This window comes from Equus asinus, chromosome 1 (genome assembly GCF_041296235.1).
Source record: "Equus asinus isolate D_3611 breed Donkey chromosome 1, EquAss-T2T_v2, whole genome shotgun sequence".
Lineage (NCBI taxonomy): Eukaryota > Metazoa > Chordata > Mammalia > Perissodactyla > Equidae > Equus > Equus asinus.
In genome coordinates, this window is record NC_091790.1 from 138,379,583 (window position 1) to 138,403,022 (window position 23,440).

General features: G+C 41.6%; 1 protein-coding gene across 1 annotated transcript; it reads right to left on the bottom strand.

The window, feature by feature from the left end:
- On the bottom strand, positions 1 to 23,420 carry PON1 (paraoxonase 1). Its single transcript, XM_014853331.3, has 9 exons — positions 23,224 to 23,420; positions 18,202 to 18,272; positions 16,700 to 16,755; positions 15,302 to 15,470; positions 11,937 to 12,063; positions 8,555 to 8,755; positions 7,172 to 7,253; positions 3,258 to 3,386; positions 1 to 422 (listed from the first exon to the last, which is right to left on the bottom strand). The coding sequence occupies exons 1-9, from the start codon at positions 23,295 to 23,297 to the stop codon at positions 264 to 266; spliced, it is 1,068 nt and encodes a 355-aa protein (XP_014708817.1). The 5' UTR covers positions 23,298 to 23,420; the 3' UTR covers positions 1 to 263.
- Positions 23,421 to 23,440: the final 20 nt, after the last annotated feature.

Here is a 23,440-nt window from a genome sequence, read left to right on the forward strand (position 1 = left end):
TGACAATTTTAGCCATTTTATTGAAAACGGTTTTTATTGGTAAGTGATATTTTCAAGTATTCCAAGATTGATTTCATATGGTACTCTCAAGAAACCCTTATGCATCAAATCTGTTCCCAGTTAATCAGCACTTTCATCCCTCGTGATGCCCAGATTTAGGGTCAGCGTTCGCGTTGAGGTGAGATCACCATGGCCCCTTAGATGTGGGAAGCGGTTGAAATGATGGGCTTACAGTTTCCATGGCGGGGGTGCAAATCGACCAGTTAGAGCTCACAGTACAGAGCTTTGTGGAACACAGTGCCAATCAGCAGTTTTCCCTTGTACACAGAGGCAACCGTGCTTCCTTGCAACACAGTACCATTTTCTGCATAAACCACTGTGACTTTGGGTTCTTCTGATAAAATATCCTGGATTCTAAGCACCTATCAAAAAATAATATATTAGTATTTTTTTAAAAGTCACTCAAAACATAGTTTTAAATATGGGGTCATTTCTCCATAAGAGGAAGCCTTTAGGTAAATCATATTTTGTTGCAAAATTACTCTCTAAGACACCTGTTTCCTCACTGGCAAAATGACAGGTTTGATCAGGTGATCTTTGACAGAGATAGAGACACAAGCCCACAGAGGCTAGGGAAGAAATACGAGTAGCACAACCTGGGTGAAAGACTTTAGGGAGCAGTAGAGACTATGACAAATCTGGAGAGGGGCTGTTACTCAGTAATAGTCAAATTATTGCCACTCTGGAATTCAGGCCAGTTTGTGTATTTTCAGAAAAGCTAGGAAGTTGAATGTTTACACTTAATTCTTGGTTTTTAAATGCTGGCACTAAAAAGAAAAAAAGTATTGCCTGATAAAGAACGTATCTCTATACCACACTCATCTATTACTCTGAACTTGAGATCCCAACTCTAAGTGTATAAGATTTTATAAGTTCAGTTTCCTTCATTTAGTTGAGCAGAAATATGATTGTATCATTAGCAACAGTGTAGTAGTATGTTAAGCTGACTATATGTAATAGCTGATATTTGACCATTTTTGCTGATAAAATGGCAATTTTATATGATTCGTGCTACCATAAAGAGCAGTCTGTAAGGCAGGAACCCAAGGTCATGTTAGGTTCTTCCACTTACCATTTGTTTCTCATCTGTAGGATGAGATGGATGGGACTAAATTAACTCTAAGCTCCCTTTCAAATCTAACTTATTATTATTCTTAAGCCTTTACAGATAAAATACAATGACTTGAAGAAAGGATACCCACCAACAAAAACATCAAATACGGCAGCCTAGGAAGGCCAGTGTCTGGATATTAAATAGTCAGTGGGTGCATTTAAAAAGACCTCTTTAAAACAGTTGGCACCAAAGACAGATGTTTTAGGAAATTGCCGTAGCATTAACACGCAGTAGTTACTGGAAATAGTTGATGATGCCCCTTTAGCTTAAGTAAGCCTCTTTCTTTTTTAAAAACATTTTAATTATTTTTTTCCCTTCTTCTCCCCAAAGCCCCCCAGTATATAGTTGTATATTCCAGTTGTAGGTCCTTCTGGTTGTGCTATGTGGCCCACCTCAGCATGGCCTGATAAGTGGTGCCATGTCTGCGCCCAGGATCGGAACCCGTGAAAACCCGGGCTGCAGAAGTGGAGTGCATGACCTCAACCACTTGGCCACAGGGCCGGGCCCAAGCCTCTTCCTAATAAAAGTAAATCACTCTTCAATGGGGCACCACATTGGATAATGGGTTGTTATTACTTTTTGCTATTCCTTACCAGATTCAACATTAGAAAGGAAGTATTTCTTCCAGAACAGCAAACCAAGTCTACACTATAGCAAATGACCCAAGTTCACCAAATGAGCAGACAAGCAAGAACAAATTAGAATCTAACATTTTTCTGTTCTGAACAGTGAACACCATAGCATACAGTTCTTCAGTTCTATTAAACATGCCATATAGCAATCCTGGTAGCTAAGAACCAGCAAAAGGCACAAAGGCTTGCCATTAAACATAATCACAATTGTCCTGTAAACCTAGAGAGAAAGGGTATGAAGGGCCATATGAAATTGGAAATAGACTCTTTTTTTTAATCCAAGAGACACAGACTTTTAAAAAAAAAAATTTTCTGGTTGGGGAGGGATGATACCGACTCTTGAAACTAAGCTTTAAAAAAATCCATGGCCGTAAACTATGTCAAAAACTACATATTTGATGTAAATAATAAGTATAATTAGTACATAATGAAAACTCAAAGAAAAGCCCGGATAAGTCATAGTAAACTTTCAAATGCCTATGGCAAAGTGAATTTTCAACTCTTGTCTGCACTACCAAAATAGTCCACTGAATAAAGACCATGGACACGACTAGGGTCTCTGAGTACTACAACTAGCATGGGAGAAAAGGGTTTTTAAGCCAAAATAATTCCAGCAAGTGATTTATCTTCCCATTCTGCAGGGAGGGTTTAGAGAGGATGGCCATTTGTGCTTTAGGACTGGTCTGTGGCATTAACCTGTGCATATACTGACACACAGGAAGAGGGAGTTGACTAAGAAGGCAGGTAACAAACAAATGATTAGACCGTAGCAATGTGCTCCATTCTACTTTTTAAACTATTATGAATTCCCAAGTTGGAGAGGCTCACTATTGATAAAGATACAGACCCCAGTCAAGTGCTTGCTCTCCTGACCCAGCCCTTCAGGCCCACTCTCCACTCTGCTCAGACTTACACAAGGGCCTACTTTAAGGGCTCCCCTGCCCTCCAGCTCCCTGTCAGGGTCCACCAAGGAGCAGTGGGGGGATGGGAGCACTGAGAGGGAGGTGGGGCAGTTACTCCAGGCGGCCTCCTTGTGGGGTCTCTGCTGGTTGGTTGGCCTCACCCCTCAACCCGGAGGCCAGATTCCTCTCAGGGAACCCTCTCTGCACACAGCTCTCTTCTTGTTCTAGCTTCTGGTAGCCATTTCCTGTCCCCCCTGCCAGCCCCGGGGTACTGCATTATCAGCTGTTCGTTTCTCTACACTCTGCCCACACCTTTGTATATGGTGCCCTTATTAAATCTTCACAAATCATGCAGTTTAAATGAGCCCTCTGTCTCCTGCCTAGACTCTGACTACAATGCCCCCAAAGTCAAATTCCTTTTCATATCTGATCATTTGGATCATCTATCCATGTCCGCCCTTTTATCTGAACATATAATTGAGATTTATGTTTTCAACTGAAAAACAGGTGGGAATAAGGTTGCTGATCTGTTTCATTTTTCAAACTAACCTCTGATGGGGGAGGATTCTTCGGGTCATAGAAGAAGATTTTCTTGCCATTGGGATGGCATCCAACCCAAAGGTCCCCTGTCACAGGATCCACAGATATGTTATCCACGAGTGTGTTAAAGTCCAGGTGCTTCCAGATGAAAACCGAGGAGAGAAGGAAGGACAGAAAGTGAAAAACAATTGGAAAGGTGATGGAGCAATGTCCGGGAAAACTGTCGTCTTGTCCTTGATCACCACACTGGTGATTCCAGGGGCGCAAAAATTCTGTCCCATTTCAATAGCTGTCGGGGGAATTCCTCTAGCTTTCCATCTGTGCTAGTATTTTATCAGTTTCTAGGACAAATGAGGGAGGGGGAAGATACAAAAGCCAAGAAAGACCGTAAAAAGTTAGGTGAAATCATTTGGACTAACATCTATGCATGAACCCAAAACTGAAGGGAAAAAAAAGTTTTAAATGCAGCATAAAACAGTTCCTTCTAAAACGGCACGTACAAATGATATTTTTATAGGCATTCAGAAAACAGCTAGGAAATGTAGATTCATTTCTGATGAGAACCTGATGAAATGTAGGCCCTTCTTTAGTGGCTAATCATAGGCTGTGCAGCCAGAGGAGAAATGATCACCTGGGGTCTAATTTTTGCCTTGGAGTTGAGGCAGAGTTTCCTCGATGTTATTCAACTCCCTGTTCTTCTGCTGTTTATTTTCTAAATGTAGGTTGCAAGCATGAGATGACTGCACAGATTGCTGTCGAGGCTTAGTACCAGGATCATAAATAACACCAACAGCTCTTAATTCCACCATTCATCATCTTGGCTGCCTTCTATCCGGGAGAAATCGCAGCTATTTGTTTCCCGCTAACTCTTAGTTGGAGAAACAATATCTACCGTGTTCCTCAAACAGAGGCCAGCATGCCCCAGCGCCCAGAGATCCTGTAATAACTGGTGGTGACTCGTTGCAAAGGCCAGAGCGTGCACAGGCAGCTGCAACGAGCCAACGCTGCCCTGTGCTTCCTACTCCAAATGAGAGCTATCCCCACAAGTCTGTGAATGGACTAGAGGGCTCGAGCGTTGTGGCAGAGCTTCCTTGTTACTGTCATGCAGAGCCATCACTCATTCCTCCCCTGGACACAGGCAAGGTTGGCCAAAGGAGGCAGCTGAGCAAACATCCTCTGGCCAAAATCAGCTCCAGGCCTTCTCCATCCCCACACCCCATCTATCACAGCGCTGGGCATTCTTGGCTGATGCATTAATTTCTTTAGACGAGGAAAATGCTTGTCTCAGGGCTCTGCCATTATCTTTGGAAGAGGTAATAGCCAACTGGTGAATTCCATGGCAGATGAAAGCCTGCAGAGATGTCGGGGAGAGAGTGGGAGAAGGACACAGAAGCCTGGGCTGCCGTTCATTCCACACGCAATTACTGAGCTCCTACCAGGTAATCGGCGAGAGGCTGGGCCCCTGGAGAGAGTGCAGTAAGCGGCAGACCTGCTTCCTGCCAAGAAGAGCTGGCAGCCCGGTAGAGCGCCCATTCTGAACCGGCATTTCACTCTTGCCTCGCAAATCCATAATTCCTAGCAATTCTAACTCACCGCAGTGCACGTGTGGACCGTACCTCACGCTTCTACAAGCCAAATGGAAAATCTTACATTCCTTGGTCAAGGAGCCATAATCAATTATTCTCTGGGAAAAACTGTATCCTCTGTTAACAAATATCCCAATTTTTAGAGAATTAGAACTCATTGAAGTGGCACTAAATCATTGACTGTGTCTTGAAGTCTTTTTTTTTGTGGAGGAAGGGATGATTTTTTATTGGGGTAAAATATGCATAACATGACATTTGTCATTTTAACCATTTTTAAGTGTACAATTCAGTGGCATTAAGTACATTCACAATGTTGTGCAACCATCACCACTATCCATTTCCGGAAACTTTCGCCATCCCAAACGGAAGCTCTGTACCCAGGAGCTCCGCATTCCTCCCTCCCCAACCCCTGGTAACCTGTATTTCACTGTCTGTGAATTTGCCTACCCGAGGTACCTCATATCAGGGGAATCATAGAGTATTTGTTGTTTCATGTCTAGCTTATTTCAATTAGCATAATGTCTTCAAAGTTCATCCCCTTTATGACATGTATTAGTACTTCATTCTGCTTTAAGGCTGAATAATATCCCATTGCATGTGTATACTACACTTTGACAGGACAAAACCTATCCTGCATCTCATCACAAATTCTAAGATCAGTCTCAGCTAGTTTATCAAATTTCTTGCCACTCCAGGTATTAATTAACTGGTCTTAATTAACATGATCCTTCAAAAGAAAGAATAATATTACAGTCTCCACTGAATTGTTCTGTCAGAAGATAGGCACGATCTGTTACCAAAAGTGGGAGCCAAACCTGAAGCAAGCCTCGCCCTTGAGCTTGCCTTGGCAGGAGCAGTGCCTTTGTCATTCTCTGTTGAATGTATATTGGATTGGATTCTATTCTTCTAAAATTCTTTAACTTTCAATTTACAGAAGTACCTATTGTTATAACCACAGTTTCCTTTTATTCCCTCAGCCAGTATGAGTGTATGAAATTCCATTTTACTTCAGGTAACACCAAACTAGCCCTGCCAGTGATTTTTAATGTCAAACACGATGTTACATTTGATGTTGCTTCAAGGTAATTTTCCCTGAGTGAAGCCTCGGTGACAGGACCTGGGATGTGCTGACGGGAACAGTCACGCAGTGCCTGGTGACAGGGCTTCGCACTGTGGGCGGTAACGGCAGGAGAGCAGTGTCTTGTTGTTTGTCAGGGGCAGGTGGCTACTTTCATAATGCTCCACTTTGCTCTTATTTCTCCTTCCTTTACTTTATATTTTTACCTCTTTTGACCCAAAGCTTCAGACTGGATCAAAATGGGTGGGGGTAGAAGATGCACCCCTGAAACGTACCTGGCCTCATCATTTTAATTTAACAAGTACATGCCTACTAGGTGTTAGGAACTCTTCCAGGAACAAATGGAAAAAAATCTGTCCTTCTGGGGCTCACACTCTAGAGGGAGAGGCAGACAATAGAGAGGATAAATAAAGTATATGGTATGTTAGTAATGCATGCTGAAGGGAAAATAAAGCTATAAAGGAGATATGAAAGATGTGTGTGTGTATGTGTGTGTTTTTGTGGAGGGGGCAGACTTGCAAGTTAGACTAGGTAGCCAGGGTAGGCCTCGCTGAGGTGACCTTTCAGTAAAATCTGGAAGCATATGAAGGAGAGAGCCATGGCAATGTGGAGGCAGATCACCCAAGCAGAGGGAACACCCCCATCCTGAGGCAGGGCTGGGCCTGGGGAGCTCCAGGAACACACGCACACAAAACAGCCTCAGCAGGGGGCAAAGGATGGAGATAAAGGCACAAAGTGATGGGCTGCTGCACATGGTGGCCATTGTGAGTATTCGGGCGTTATAAGTACTGTGGAGAGTGCTGTCGTGTTAAATACAAGCTGAGGCTATTTCTTGTCTGTTCCGTCAACATGGAGGAAAAAAGAAAGGGCGAGAGAAAGGTGGGGAGGGGAGGTAGAGAGAGAGGGAGGGAGGGTGGATGGGAAGAAGAGTGGGAGGGAAAGAGGGAGAGAGGAAGGAAGGAAGGGAGGAAGGAAGGGAGGAGGGAAGGAAGGATGGACCGAGGAACACAATGCCAAGCTTAAAATTACTAGAGCAGAAAAAATCCAAGTTTCGTGGGTGAGACGTGTGGTCTATGCTTCACACTCTGCAGCTGAGTGAAAGTGAACAACACATAGGACACTGATGACTCTTAATAAAGGAGTGAAAAATTGGTTCTCACCCACTCCAATTAGACAATCCTTTTTTCCTTACCTTAATTTCACAAATCAATTAGAATCTAATTATCACTCTGCAAACTTATAGTGTTAATACATCTTACCTTCAATGGAGTTAAAGTCCAATTAGCATGCTTTTCATACACATGAATCTTATGGGCCATCAATTCAGCCACATAGACGTACCTTCAAAGAAGAAAGAGCCACATGAAAGCACTTGAAGTAATGCGATTCAAAAGGTTACCTTGAAGTTGTAATAACACTTCCTAGGGAAGAACTTTGCTTAGAGAATGGCAAATGGAACCCAACTCAAGGCACACCAAACTCTGAAAGAACTCAATGAGTTTACAGTGCACAAAGGAGTTTTAATCTCTGAAAAGTTACTTCTAAATAGTTGGCCCTGATGGATAGGGAAGGAACTTAGCCCTGATATCCGCTCTTAGTATCTGGGAGCAAAAGCATTCCAGTGCTTCTCTGAGTTTGTCATATAGTGGCAAGCACCAGGTTCTGCATTTCAGCGGATTCATGAGTTCTCTCTGGGAGGCTGCAGGAAAGCCCTTTGACAACCAGCTTCTTGTTTCAGGCCAGAGAAAATATGAGAGAAGGCTTCCCTGAATCTGAGAGAAATCTTCCTCCCTTCCTACCCTACGACCTGTCCTGACCCTGTGCATTTAGTATTTTGCACACAGAGTGAAGATCTGTGGCCAGTCTAAGCACAGTGTAGCCCAGAACAAAAAGACAAATGACTGCTTGATTATCTGCTACTTTTGAAGACCAGGAGATGATATGAATAATTGAAAGCTGTCCATGTTGCTTTCTCTAAATTTGTTACTAATCCTCTGAAATCCTGGGTGATATAAGATGAGGAAGGGTCTAGATGGATCGAGACAGAGTTTTATCTATAGACCACTGCTACCGGAATTGTGGTCCCCAGTGCCGCTCTGTGAATTGTTTGTTTCAGGGCTACTACCAGATAGTAATGCAAATCAGCTACATCACTAAGCACACTGCTTAGTTAGGTTGACGCTTTTTTCCCCTTAGTAATAGGCTCTGGATGAAGGAAGCAGTACTTGATTTGTATTTTGGTGCAAGCTCTTTATCTTATCACAAACCAGCACTATGGCTATATATGCTGACATCCTGTTAATCTCATTATGAGCTCAAAAATCTTCCCTCAAAGCAAAGCTACTTAGTAATACTAAATGTTTATCACAGTCTTATTTAGTAATACTAAATGTTTATTCACCCTCTTGAAATGTACTTTTACCCTCCAAAAAGAAACTAAATAAATATGCCTTCACAAAATAGAAAATTTTGATTTGATAAATTTTATCCCCTGAAAATTTAGGATGTTTTATATTTTTCCTAATTTCCTCTTACCAGGAGAACATGTTAAAATGTATCACATTATTTAGAAAAGGAATTTGTTCTGAAGAAATCTAGTGAGAATCTGGAGAAATGCATGACATTTTAAAGAGTTCACATACTTGCCATCAGGTGAAATGTTGATCCCATTAGCAAAATCATATCCATCTGCCACCATTTGAACTTCATTTGGACTATAGTAAACAACATTTGACCATGCTAAACCCAAATATAACTCCCAGGATTTTAAGAAGGGGTCAAGAAAATAGTGATCATTTGTGGCATAAAAGTGCTCAGGTCCAACAGCGACAATATCATTCATGCTGCAATGCAAACACACACATGTGATATATACATGTATATGAAGGTATCATACATTATAGTCATGCACCAGCATTCGCTAATGTCTATTCCTAAAATCAAGATGCGGGATGGAGCCTTCACTCCAGCTATTATGGCACAGAATTAATATTAATCTGCCCCACCTATACAATCCTCAAAGACAATAATTACTCTAAGAAATGCTAAGAGGTTATTACAGAAAAATAACACAAAAATCCTATTAACTGTATCTTAAAAACAGTGCTATGGGGTGTGTGTGTGTGTGCACATATGTGTATAGATATGCTAAACTCAGTAGCATTAAATTAGGCCGGGAGTCATTATCAGGGCAAAATTTACTTATGCTCATGTAGAACAGTCCAAGTTACCATCAGGCAGTGGAAGAAACGCTGGCAATCTTAAGACTCACATCTTAGTTAAAGCTCGCTACTGTTAGCTGTGTGATTTAGGGAACATCAGTCATTTTATGTCAGGGCCTGAGTTTCCTTATCAGTAAAAGGAGGATGGGATGGACTGGTCTATCTTTCAGCTTAAAGGTCGTTTCCACCCTTAAAGTTTCGTGATTCTAAACTGAGTAAACTGTCCATGAACAAAAATACTCAGAAATAGGATGCTATGGCTTTTTTTTCTTCCTGGTTTTGATTCTATGTTACTGAAAATCTAAGATATATGAGTCTATTTTTCTGCCTTAATAGGTACAACAGTGAAGACATGAGTGAGTCATTCTTTGCTGATTGAGATGACAGAAGTTCCCTGGGGCCATCATCTGGGAGAGAGCTATCTGCACTCTCTTGGCGAGGGCGTAATAGCCAGCGCATCAGCTCTGACACAGCTCTGGGCTCCTGGGCAAGTTGGATAAGCACACAGAGCCTCAGTTTTCTCATCTGTAAAGAGAGGTTAAATGATTTTCCCAAAGTTATCCAGCTCATTACCGTGAGACTAGGTCAGAATCTTGATTTGTGGCAGTGCAGTGGAATTAGAAGGAGACAACGCCTGCTGTGTGTTCTGCAGGGGACCTGCCGCTCACTAACCCCTCAGTCAGCGGTAGCCACTCTTACTACGTGTGGAAAAAGGGCAAGGAATTTAGGATTAGTCTGTACAGGCTCCAGGCATAACCTTGCAAGCTGGGTTTTTTCCCCTCTCTTTTTTAAAAGTAAATTTCCGAAATTACTATGCTTTATAATCATTTGCCTATTTTTCATAAAAAGGAGCAGAGCGAAATGGTTTAGAGTAATAGCTTTGAAATCTGACAGGCTTCATTTGAATCCTGACCTTGCCTGCTATCGTCTATGTGGCCGTAGCATGTCACTAAACTCTTGAGCCTCAGGCTCCTCTCTACCCCTTGAAAGTTTAGGGTAAGAATACAATGAAGGAATGAACGCAAAGACTTTGGCACCAAGCCTGGCATGTAGGAAATGGCCAATAATGACCGTTGAGTTATCATTATTAATAACATACTTCAATTATAATAGATTTAGTAATTGGAATATTAAAACTATAAACAATTATATAAACAACCATCAAATACAAAGCAGAAAACATATGTGGCTAGTGCTTGGGTCGAGAGAGCAGAATTTTAGTGAATTGTGGCACTATGGCTATTTTCAATTTGATTCTGTATTGCCAAAGACCAATATTTTTGTAATTGATCCAGAAAAAAATACTCTAACCCTAGGAAATTGGACAAATCTTAGATTTCCAATATTCAGTGGTGAAACAAATAAAACAAGTTTTCACTGTTTCATAGTGGCTCAGAGCATGAGCTCCAGGCTCACACTACCAGGGTGAAAACACCAACGGATTCATTTACTAAAGGTGTCATCTGGGGAAGGTTAAATACTCCAGGCCTCAAATTTTTTAAATACAAAATGGTATAATAAGGAAACCTAATTAAGAAGGTATTTGTAAAAAGTTAATAATGTTTAAATTGCTATTGCAGCCTCTAACTTATAGTTAAAGCTCATTAAGTTATTACTATTACTATTATTATTATTATTAGCCCAGCTTCTCCATTCTACATACTTTTCCCTAATTTAGATCTTGGTGTTTGAAACACTCTAGACACTCAGTGTCCTCATTCTTCTTTCCAAAATATATTTGCGGGATGAATGTGTGAATAAATTCTCCACCAAAAGCTGCTCTCTAAACTTTGTCTCGTACCAGGGATGCAGAAGAAGACCTGGGCCAGAGTTTCTACTTGGCCACTAATTGGGTGATTGACCTTGATCCAGTAACTCAATTTCTTTCCAGTATCAGTTTCCCCATCTTCAAAACCACCTGGTAAGAAAGGAGAGGAAGGGCCCCTGGTAACTGAGCTCACTCTACGTCTGTACCAGGTGCCTTGCTAGGTATCTGCATGTAAGTAACACACGGTTTAAAAGGAATCTAGATTCACAAATACTGGGGCTTTCGAATGCTAAAAGTAAATTAGTCAAATAAAGGTTGGGATTCTAGAGAATCATAATGATTAGAGGATAAAATTTGTTTAGGGAGATAGTGTCAGATTATTGTCCTAAATCCATCATTCGCCTTATATACCAAATCCTGAGGCAACCCAGGAAGTTGACTTTGTGTTGGGTTGACGGAGATCAGGGACCCTTGGGTTTTCTTTCTCCATGTGTTATATCGTCAAGAAGATGAGGATGGAGCTGAGTGTTACTACAGATCTGCTATTTCATAAATTGTGTGCAACCAAACAGCAGTAGAGGCAGGATAGGGAGGTCTTAGAGGCACTGGATTTCAGACCTCCTTTTAGGTATGTATTTCTAATTCATAGAAACATCTGAAAGTCTATTTTTTAATAAAAATAAATAAATAAGCTCAAAATGTGGAATTCATCTATGAAACTGGTTTGGGTTTGAAATGCTAAGTCTAGTTTTGGAGAAGAGTAGAGTTTTTTCTTAGGAAAAGCTCAAACAGACATTTTGAGGCCAGGAGCCATAAGCCAGCATCCAGCCAGCCTGGGAAATGAGGGGAAAATAAAATGTGTTTTCTCTGAGGGACTTGAGTCCCCAAAAGTTTCTACAGAAGAACATTAGGAGGAGTTGTGATCATTAGAAAGGAACAATTATTTCCCTTTCCCCCAGGCCAAACGGAAAAAGTAAAAGTGGATTATTTACCCACCGGCTTAAAGGAAAATAGAAATATGATATATATCAGTACTTAGGCAGAAGTTTGTGTCTGATGGTTTTCAGATGCAAAAGTGATTTTTCTTCTTCTTGAAATTTAAACAACTCAACCGTGGACTTAAAATCTGGATGGTTCACCACCAGCAGGTAGACAGTATTATCTGAGAAGAGATTAAAATCAAAAATTGAAACATTAACTGAGCTCTCAGCTGTCAGCCCTGTCTCCAAAAAGCAATTTCAACCCACCTCCAACTAGTACTTAGAGTGTCAGGCAGATGGAATATTTTCATCTCTTTGTAGAGAGAAACATTTGTGATTGCTCCAAAGAAAAATGGCTAGCGGAAGAACCAGTGACAGTCTCTAAAACTCCAAACTCCATAGGAGGGAAAAATCCTCAACTCAAAAATGAGCAGCGCTTGACACTAAAACTTGAAAGAGCTTGTTAAGCTTTCCATTGCAAATGGTCTCAGGGATACTCAGAGTTGAGATAAAAGAGGTGGGAAATACCAACCTGAGAAGGTGTGCTCAGGTATAATTTACTCAGTGTAAGACGATTAATTCCATAAAATGAACACCTGAGAGAGTATCAAAGGGAGGCAGCTTCTGTAAGTCAGTGGGACTTTGCGACATAAAAGAGGCCAGTCTAAGTGGTCAAGAAGGCGTGATCAGAGTTGGCAGCGAAGTTAGATTGCAGTCTTTGCCTTACGAAGCAGTAACTCTTTGGAACCCTTTGACATGACCAAACTGGTGTTTAAAGGAAAACAATGCAAAGTTTAGTAGGTTGAACTGAAAAGATTTGAACAGAGAAGCCAGCTAAGAGCTTTTCATTAGTCCATTCAACAAACAAGTGTTTAATTTATTTTAGTTGGTGTTAAGTGACACAAAGGGAAAATAAAATGGAATAAAGGGATGGAAAGTAACGAGATGCTTTCTTCATGGGAGTCAGGGAAGTTCTCTCTGATGAAGTGATATTAAAGCAAAGACCTAAATGAAATAAGGGAGCAAACTATGTGACTATCTGGGGAAAGAGCATTCCAGACTGAGGGAAGAGAGTGAGCAAAGGGCCTGAGGCAGGAGTTTCCTTGGCACACTCACTTGATAGTGAGGCTGTGGTTGGAGTAGAGTTAGTGAGAGTGGGAGGGCTGAAGCCATAGAGGTAGGACCAGTCTTGTTAGGGCTTAGGATAAGGATCCAGAATGTACTCACTGTGGGCTTTGAGCCAAGAAGTAACATGACCTGAGGCTACAGCAGCAATCCAGTCGTGTGGAGAGGAGGGACTGAACCAAGAGGATGGCATTGACAAGAAAAGGCAGGAAAGGATATAAGGGGCATCTGACAGGAAGTATCAAAAACCCCTGACGATGGCTGAGGAATGAGAGTTGGAAATCAAACATAAGTGAAGATTAAAACCTGGGTTCACGTTTTACACAGCAGATTCTACCTTTAGCAATTTACCCTAAGGAAATATTCACAGAAGATATATGTACAAGTATGTTTATAGCATTGTTTGCAATGAGCATAAAGATGGAAATAGACTGAATATCCATCAGCAGATGAAATATGTTATAGTACTCCCACACAACTGAATGCTAAGTAGCTATTGGAAAATAGCTCTAAATGCACTGTCATAGAAACGAGTTCGTGATGCAGTGTTTAATGCAAAAGCAATTTATAGAAGGGTTTGTGTAATATTTATGTAATATTACCCCATTTTTATTTTTAAAAGTACACATACATCTAACACTATATTTTTTTGAACTTACAAATATCTTGAAAAGAAAATACAATGTTGATAAATAGGTGGAGAGATCATTGAATGGAATATATACATATATATGTATATATATAAAGGAATATACACATATGTATACATATGTATATATATAAAGGAATATATATATAAGAAGGAAAATCATGTGGGGTAGAGGTGAAGAAGGAAAGATAAAAGGATGGAAAACCATTTTTCAACATTTTGAGTTTAAAGTGGCTATAGGAGAGGAACCCAAATAGAAGTATCTAATTAGCTGAAGAAATGGAACTCAAGAGCTGATTAAAAAGAAAAAAAAAAAGACTACTCCACATTTGTGGGGGTTGTCCTAGAAAGCAGGCACAGTTATAGTGGAAGTTTCTGAAATAAAGAAAATAAAAAGGAGGCAAAAGATCAGTCGTTTGGGGAATTCCCCTTTGTGGAATGGTCAGAGAATTCGAAATGAGTGACAAAGCAATGAGCAGGAGAGGAACCCTGCAGTAGGGCCAGAACTAGGACAGATAAGCGCATTGGAATAGGGAGGAGCAGCTGACTTGAAGGAGAAAGCGGGCAACAGCATAAAATGAGGTGGAGAAAGGAAGGAAGGGAGAAAGGTAGGAAAGAAACGGGAGGAGAGAAAGGAAGGAAGGACAGCAGAGGGAAGGAAGGAAGAAAAGAAGAAAGGGAGGGCAGAAAGGGAAGAGAGGAAAGAGGAAGGGAGGGAGAGAGGAAGGAAAGAAGGGAGGAAGGGAGGCAGGAAGGAAAGGAAGAGAGGGAGAGTTGGAAGAGAGAGAAAAGTTCGTTAATAAGGACATTGCTGATGACTTTCAAGGCAGCAATTTTAGCCACCCACAATGGGGAAAGTCTGGAAGAAGGACTGATGGAGGGATCGTCTGATTAGGAGAAGGAGGCCGCAGGGGTAGACGCGGTTCTCAACCCTCGCCTTATGTTTTATCACTTGGAGAACTTTCAACAAGTCCTGCCACCCAGGCCTCCCTCAGACTAAATCACAAGATTTGGGGCTGAGGCCGGGGCATCAGACTTTTTAAAACTCCCCAGGTGCTTCTGTATGCAGCTGCGTTGAGAATTAATGCAGAGACCAAGGAAATGGATGCACAAAGAAAGGAAGAAATGGGAGGAAGTTATAAGGGATTTAATACGTTATTAAAATGTAGAGAAGCAGTTTGAGGACAAAACAGAGGGACCAATGGACAGGGAGGCATTAAAGGTGACAGAGCTGAGAGAAAGCCAACCAGGGGGACTTTCTGTCAGTGGATCTATAGGTTGCAGATGCCTTACATTAGAAAAATCAATTTCTGTAAATGCCTGGATCTGTAAAATTGTTTGAATTGAAAAAGTCCGTAATGATTGGGGTTGAATATTATTACTATAATAATTATAAGGATAATGTGAATGTTAGTATTTTTAAAAATTAGCTGTTTTACAAATCTTAAATATTTTTGCATTCTCAAGCATTTAAGTAGTTATAATATTATATTTAATCAACACGGGTGTAAGTTTAAAACCTAGAATAAGAACATTATTCATGATTAGACTTTAGTTGGATGAAAAAATATTCGTTCACTAACATTTGTGTGTTTTTTCTCTTTTTAATTTTGGTTTTGTTTTTAATAAACGTTAAATACTGTTACCTTCATCGGTGAATGTGCTAATCCCGTGAGGGTTAAATGAAGACAAATCAAATTTACTTCCAATGATCCTCAATTCCAACACTGTTGGCTCTTCTTCATTCAGGTCCATCAGAAGTATTTTTCCAGGCTTGTCATGTTCAAAGCTCTTTAATCCAGGATATTTTAATCCCTTATAAATAACAGAGGAGAAGAAACAGGCACATTGCAAATACTTCAAATGCTGTTGGAGGTGGTGGATGACACAGAGGTTCACACTGTCTGCTTCGGGCCATGGGGCCACATGGGAAGCCTCTTAGCTGGCTTGTGTAACAGGCCCACGAGGGGTTCTGGAAGCCACGTGCTCTACCAGATGACCCCACACAATGCACGGGCACAGACCTTTTCATCACCAGTAGCAAAGCCATATGTGTCCTATACCGTGGCTTCCAATACATGAAAAAGATGAAAAACGTAAGAGCAGACCAAAGAGGCGTTTACTAATAGGCTTCAACAAGATAAGCAAGTAATATGGAGAAACCATTGGTTATAGTTTTTAAACTGTCCCCCTAGCAGGTTCCTCGGAAGCATCTCTGGGACAGAGGTTTAAGGCAAGTCCAGTTTGCCTAGGGAAGAATTCTTTTCTCAGCCGTCAATTAGAACAACACAGTTCTTATTTATTTTAGATATTGAGGTCCCAGATAAGATTTTGCTTGAAATATGTATTCTGTTGCTTTAAAAAAAAGGTTTGCAAGACACTGCTGTAGAGGACGACTAGTCCCCCATCCTCGTAAGAGAAAACTGGACTAAATAAATTACAACAGACAGCAAAGGGCTTCAATGGCTGGATGACTTGTACACTGTATCCTATCAACTCTGTTATCCCAGTGATTGTCGACTTCTTTTGTTTTGAGCCATGTCACCACCACAGCGATTTATATTCAGGAGAGTTTCAACAAACATGGTGGCTTCTCTCTTCAAAATCTGGAAATTGTGGAATGACTTATCAACAACGTGAAATTAAAGGGCTTATTCTCAAAAGTGTAAAGAAAAGGTAAAAATTTAAATGACGTGAAGAAATATATACAATTCAGCAAATATTTGAGTGTACCACTTCAGTGCTACAAGGGGTAGACAGTTGAATGGGAAGCCATTCTTGAACTTATTGGGCTCACAAATTGCTACAATGGAAGATAAGGTAATAGGAGTTTAGTGTACACACAGGAATACGAATACACATGGAACACGTGGGATCATAATTATAACACCAGTGTAAAGGCATGTACAGTTTATTTTTTGAGCCATATGATTGCTCATTTTAATTGAGGGTGGTCATCAGTTTAAAGAAAGCTTAAACCAAAGACTTAAGCTGCGGGTCCTAGAAAACGGGCTCGAGCACAGAAAGTAAAAGAAAACGCTTACGGAGCTAACGAAAACCAGTCCGTTAGAAAGGATCTCCAAGTCTTCAGAGCCAGCTTCTGCCGGAAAAGGAAATAGACAGCACCAGTTGTTTCAGACTGCCGACTCTTGCGGAAGCTAATGACTCACTTCTTTTTCACTCCTAACTTGAAAATGGGACTACATATTTAGCTCTTCTTCGATAGAGTCAGAATAATTCGTTCAAATTGACTAATGTGATTATATAAAAATTAAGACATTGATATAAGTAAGTGTAATTAAAATTTACACTTAATATATTTGTTTTAATTGGTGGGTGAGAACTTTTTCCTCAGAGGCTGAAATCTCTCACAAAATGTACTAAAGGTATGACAATTTGAAAAGAGCTTGCTGTTTTTTTAAAGACACAGCGTAAACTACTAATATATATTGATACTTAATAGTTCCAAATCAAATAAATTCTTTGAAAACCATATTGGAAGTATAAGCACATTCCAAATGCTTCAGTTATAATAGGGATACATTTCATATACAGAATATGCATTTGCTATTAATTATAAACATCAGTAAAATATCACCAAGTTAGTTGTACTTTAAGTACATGTAAATTTTAAAAATTTCAACCAATCTAGAGACAAATGAGATTTTTGGTTTTATATTGCTACTCTTACTGGAGATGTTTGTTTTTCAAATATCCAGTGATATTTAATATCAATATCATATTTGTTTTCTAGAAAAAAATTGCACTATTAAGCTATCTGGCCAAGCTTATTGATGCTAACTGAATAAGTCATCTGGTCTAACTTCTCCAACTTAGTCAACTGAGATAAATAACTCTTAGAAAAATCCCGCCAAAACATAACAAAAGCATGGCTCTCAAACAAGTTGTCCTCAAATAACAAAGCTGGTTGGTTGAAACCAGATGGGCCCTGTGTCCCTGTTGGTCACCTAGCAGGGCTATTCCCCGCCCTTTTGTCTTCTCTGACAGGACCTGCCTCCCACAGTGGAGGACCGGGAATTACTTTCCCAGCTTCCTTTGCAGCTAGGGCACGAGCCTGTTGTCTAGTTCTGATTAATGAAATCTAAGGGGAAATATGCTGAGAGCTTCTGGGAAAATTTCCCTCCTCAATATTAACAGAGAGACGCATGAGGAGAAGCTTTGTAGTAACTACAAAGGTGTATGAAGGCTTTTTAAAAATTTACCCTCTCCTCGCTTCTTTCTCTTCCACTTCTGTCCCTCCTCTGCCATCTTCTCGGGGTATATTACCACAAAATCAAACATTGTTCTGACTATTGTCATTGCTAAACCAAACGAAAACAAACAATCAAAAAACTGTCAACACCTTGGTAATATGTTGGGGAAGTCAAAAGTCAAGTAACTTGGTATTTCTAATGAACTGGTGACTTAATCCTCTCTTGGTTCACAGTTTTATTTTTGAACAAAATTAAACAGGTGTATTAATCAAATAAACAGCAACATAACACTGCAAGTTCCAATGAGATGCTTCCTCCTCGCCCATACTCACCTATTCCTTTAACGAAGTTACAGTTCGGAAGTTCTACTGGTTCTACTTCTCGGAAAACATTAAATCGTGTTCTGGGGGAGAAACAAAGAATAAAACTATTCAGAAATCATAATTAGGTTGCAAGGGGAAGGAGTCAATAACGTTCTCCTTAACTGCACTTTGCCTGGGTTTCAGTCCTGGGGTTAATGGTCCCTGGAACCTGAGCAATCCCACCAGGCAAGGCCAGAGCAAGACGCTCAGGGCCTCTGGGCGCGACAGTTAGTATTTATTTAGCGAGGTGGATAGATACACAAATAAGATATGCCGTGTCCTCTCCAGAGCTCTGTGCACTTTGGTAGGAACAGGAACAATTTCATCAGCTGGGTAAGGGTCCTATGTGGAAATATGAGTTAAATAGTGACATGGTTCCAATTTATTCTATTGATGTTTTAGGGCTGCTAACAGATGGGCCTCCTGCCCATCTGCCCAATCTGGCTCCAAAGCCTGGACTGGGCATCTGCTTTCTTGTGTGTGACCTGAAAAATGCAGGTGAGCTCATAGGATTTATAACTTCAGAAAATCATACCCAAGGCCAACATATAAAAAGGCATTTCACACACACAAAAGCAACCTATTAAATCCGAGTGCATAAACATTGGGGAGAACATTTGAGTGAAGGACAAAGGAAAAAAGCACAGATGTAAGAAGGAAGTACCAGCAGGTTGCCTGAGCAGGGCAAAGCGATTGATGAGGCATTTGAAAGAAATGGACCGCAACATTAGCACAGCCAAGAGATTTAAACAATAAACATTTTTTTGACAACTAATGACACAATATAGTCATAGCAAGTAGTGATAATTACCCGAGAATCCCTAGAAATCTTATTTGACTAAAGATAGGATGGGCTAGGGGTGAATGGACACTCTGGATAAACTTCTTACCAACATGGCACAAAATGATAGGAATTCAAAGGCGACTGATCTTTTGTCCATTTATTCAGAAAAAAAATGTAGCATGTTCCTACTACCATGCCATTGGCTATCAGTTCCACCATCTAAGAGGGTCTGACCAAAAATGTTAAGAGTGGAGTCCGGTAATTGGCTTTGTTAAAGTTCTACAGTTCATCCTGATGCACCATCAGAGCAGAGAACCACCCGTCCGGGTGCTAGAGATCCAGAGATGAGGAAGGCCTGGCCCACAAGGAGAGGGTGGTTCCCGGAATGATGAATGTGGAACTTAGAAAGCAGACCTCAAAGGAAAGTTGGGATCTGTCCCAGGATCTGAGAAACTAAAAGGAATTTCAACAATGGAAATCTGACATTATAATCACAAAAGTTCACAAAAAAGAAATAAAAGGTAAAGTGATGGAGCAGTGGCTTGCCAACTTTTCAGACTGAGATCGACATTAGGAAAAGCATGTAACATGATGGAAACAGACAACGCCCACACCCACTCACCGCACACATCAGAAACAAGGTTCACGGGAGAATTCTCATCCTGATACGTGTGATACATTCTTAACTTTTTTTATTCAATTCTACTTCATTTATTTAAAAATGCTGATCATGATCTAGCATTGATCATGTGATCACATTGATTTTGTGACCCACCATTTTGAGAAACACTGGTCTAGAGAAAGCTTAGTGAATCGCAGAGAGCCCCAGGGAACTGAAAGGATTGTAGAGATGTTAAGAGTGAAGGTACAAGCAAGGACACTACAAAGAGGGGCACGGAAGAAGAGATTCAAGGAAGTGAAATCACTGAATGGGCCAAGACTTGTGGAAAATGCCAAGGATAGCCAAATTAGCTTTTCTTAGAGCCAAAACCACGCTGAAAGAACAGTGCTGCCTGGCTGGAACGGTTCATTAAACGATGGGTTCACAGACGGCAGAAAAAGCAGAAATGATCAGCCCCTATTCCAATTCAGGCTTCTCTCACATGGATGACGATCTCTAACCTGGAAAAGGTAGGACAGCCACAGTTAAAGGGAGCCCAGGGTCGGGACAGAGGCACTGAGTCAGCACTCAGTTGCTTTGAGTGCAAATTTGTGGCCACGACAAGTCACATCTCAAGAGGACAGTCGTTGCCAGTCCTTTATATACCCTCGTTTAATCCTCAAACACCTCCCTGAGGTATGATTTTTCCTGTTTTTTTTTTTTAAAGATTTTTTATTTTTATTTTTTCCTTTTTCTCCCCAAAGCCCCCCTGGTACATAGTTGTATATTCTTAGTTGTGGGTCCTTCTAGTTGTGGCATGTGGGACGCCACCTCAGCGTGACTTGATGAGTGGTACGATGTCCACGCCCAGGATTCGAACCGACGAAACACTGGGCTGCCTGCAGCAGAGCGCGTGAACTTAACCCCTTGGCCACGGGGCCAGCCCCTGATTTTTCCTGTTTTAGAGATGATTAAGATTAAGTGGCTCTCCAAGGCCACAAAGTTATAGAGAGGCTGAGCTGGGATTGGAACTCAGGTATGAATGCAAAGCTCACACTCAGTCCTCTGACCCAGCAAAATTTACAGATAGCACTGCTTAAAAGCTGGAGGGAGGGCCCAGGTTGGTGGCGCAGCGGTTAAGTGCTCACCTTCTGCTTCTGGGCGGCCTGGGGCTCACTGGTTTGGATCCCAGGTGTGATATGACACCGTTTGGCAAAAGCCATGCTGTGGTAGGCGTCCCATGTATAAAGTAGAGGAAGATGGGCATAAAGTAGAGGAAGATGGGCATGGCTGTTAGCTCAGGGCCAGCCTTCCTCAGCAGAAGGAGGAGGATTGGCAGTAGTTAGCTCAGGGCCAATCTTCCTCAAGGAAAAAAAAAAAAAGCTGGAGGGAGCACCAGAAGACAATTCCACCTGTGTTACTATAATCCTGCTCACTTTTTTTTTTTTTTATCTTGTTCTCAATTATCAGGAAATCTCTTGTCCAGGGCTTAAGTCCAAATGTTCCAGGTCTAAGGATAAGGATCAAATGTCTGAGATGTGTCCCCAACTCATAAGCCTCTAAAAGCTGGCCAGAAATCACATACCCCCTGCTGTGAATTATTCTTTACAAATATGTGCTGGCTCCTTACAAAAGAAAGCAAGGTCTTTAGCTATGCGTTAGAAATGCATCTGGAACTTTCCTTGGGGCCATACTCAGTCTCATCAGTTTACTTTCCACTACCGCATACTCCTCATTCATTCACTTGCTCTTATTGGGGCCTACTATTTGCCACGTCCCCTGCTGAGGTTCTCACACACACCTTCTCATTTAATCTTCTTAGTCACCTTTGAGGCAAGGGTGCACATGGAAATGGAGAACGGAAAGGAGAGAGCATAGATGGGCTGTCGGACAATCATATCTCACCTCTTTATTTTCATCCCACGGTAATATCACAACCCACAGATAAGCTGTGGCAAAGTTGTGTCTACTCCTTTGGCAGAAAATAATAGTGATTAATGAAATTCCACAAATTGTAATTTTTACATTATTTAAAACCCCAAATCACTGTAACCAAAAATTAAAAAAAATAATAGTTTATAAAAACCTATTCTTTCTTCTTTTTTTTTGTGAGGAAGATTAGCCCTGACTAACATTTGTTAACAATCTTCCTCTTTTTTTTTTTTTTTAAAGATTTTATTTTTTCCTTTTTCTCCCCAAAGCCCTCCGGTACATACTTGTGTATTCTTCATTGTGGGTCCTTCTAGTTGTGGCATGTGGGACGCTGCCTCAGCATGGTTTGATGAGCAGTGCCATGTCCGCGACCAGGATTCGAACTAACGAAACACTGGGCCGCCTGCAGCGGAGCGCGCGAACTTAACCACTCGGCCATGGGGCCATCCCCGACAATCTTCTTCTTTTTGCTTGAGGAAGATGGGCACTGAGCTAACATTTGTGCCAATCTGCCTCTCTTATCTGTGGGATGCTGTGCCAATCTGCCTCTGTTTTATGTGGGATGCCACCACAGTGTGGCTTAAGGAGCGGCACTTGGTCTGCGCTGGGTCTTGAACCTGCAAACCCAGGGCCACTGAAGCAGAGCACAGGATAGTAACCGCTAGGCCATTGGGCTGGCTCCTGCAAAAAACCTATTCTTAACATAAGCTTCTAATCAGTCCATAGGGTCATATAACTTTTAAAAAAAATCCAAAATGTTCAATTTGATTTTTATCAATGTTTTACTTCAAAGTAAACAATAAGATTCTATTGACTAAAACTTAGGAATTAGAATGATCTCTAGACTTTGAACCCTTGTAAAAAGTTACCACGAAATTACTGATACATTCTTCAAAACTTTTTCCCCCTTATACAGTATCTACCGCTTTATAAAATACTATAAGGGACGCAGGGCACTAACATTTACCAATAGTTCCTATGTTCCGGGCACCAGGTTAGTTGCTTCGCATATGAGCGTCTATTACCGTTTCCGGTTTACTGAAGCCGCAGATGTTAGAGATGTAAAGTGATTTGCCCAACATCCCACAATGGAAAGGTAGAGTGAGAACCCAGGACACCAGACGCCAGCGCCAGGCTTTTCCCTTCCTCTCGGCCTGGCTCCCAGCGGTGCGTGCGTTCCCTCCCAGCTGCTCCGCTCCACCAGGGAGTTTCCTGTCTCTCCGTGCGGCCTAAAATTAAGAATCTCCAAGCCAGAAAGCTTCGTGCCCTGGCCAGGCAGCCAAGGCGGGGGATCCTTTCCCTAATTCACACAATATCGGGGGACCCCCTAGTCTGGTTATCTGTTTTGAAGCGAGGTTGAGAAGTGAATCTGTAGTCAAGGCATACGACTCTTCATGGAAAATTAGTGTGTGCAACCAACTTGGGCACTCATCGGTCCAGTGGTATGCAAACACCGACAATTGTCTCCTTATCCCGTCTCTCGGGCCATGAGCAAGGATATGTTTTCAAGCGGCACATGAAAGTTGAACAAAGATTTATGAACCTCCTGCAGGATGTGCATCCAGCACTTGCCTGTAGACTTTCTGTTAAGCGCCTGGACCTCACTTTCGGGGGAGCCTGGGCCTGGCTGAGGTGGGGAGGACGGGGCTGCAGCCCTCACCACAATCTAACTTACTGGTAAGAAGACCAGGGATCCCTGAAGAATGCCAGTCCCAGCCCCAACAGGGAGAGCACCGTCATCTTCCCCATGGCCTCTGACAGACGTACGGATGGATGGACGGATGCACCGACGCCCGGGAGACGCTGCCTTCCTGCGGCCGGCAATCCGCGCCGAGCGCCCCGGGACTGGCCCGCCCCGCCCCGCCCCGCCCCTCGCTGCCCCGCGCCGCCGG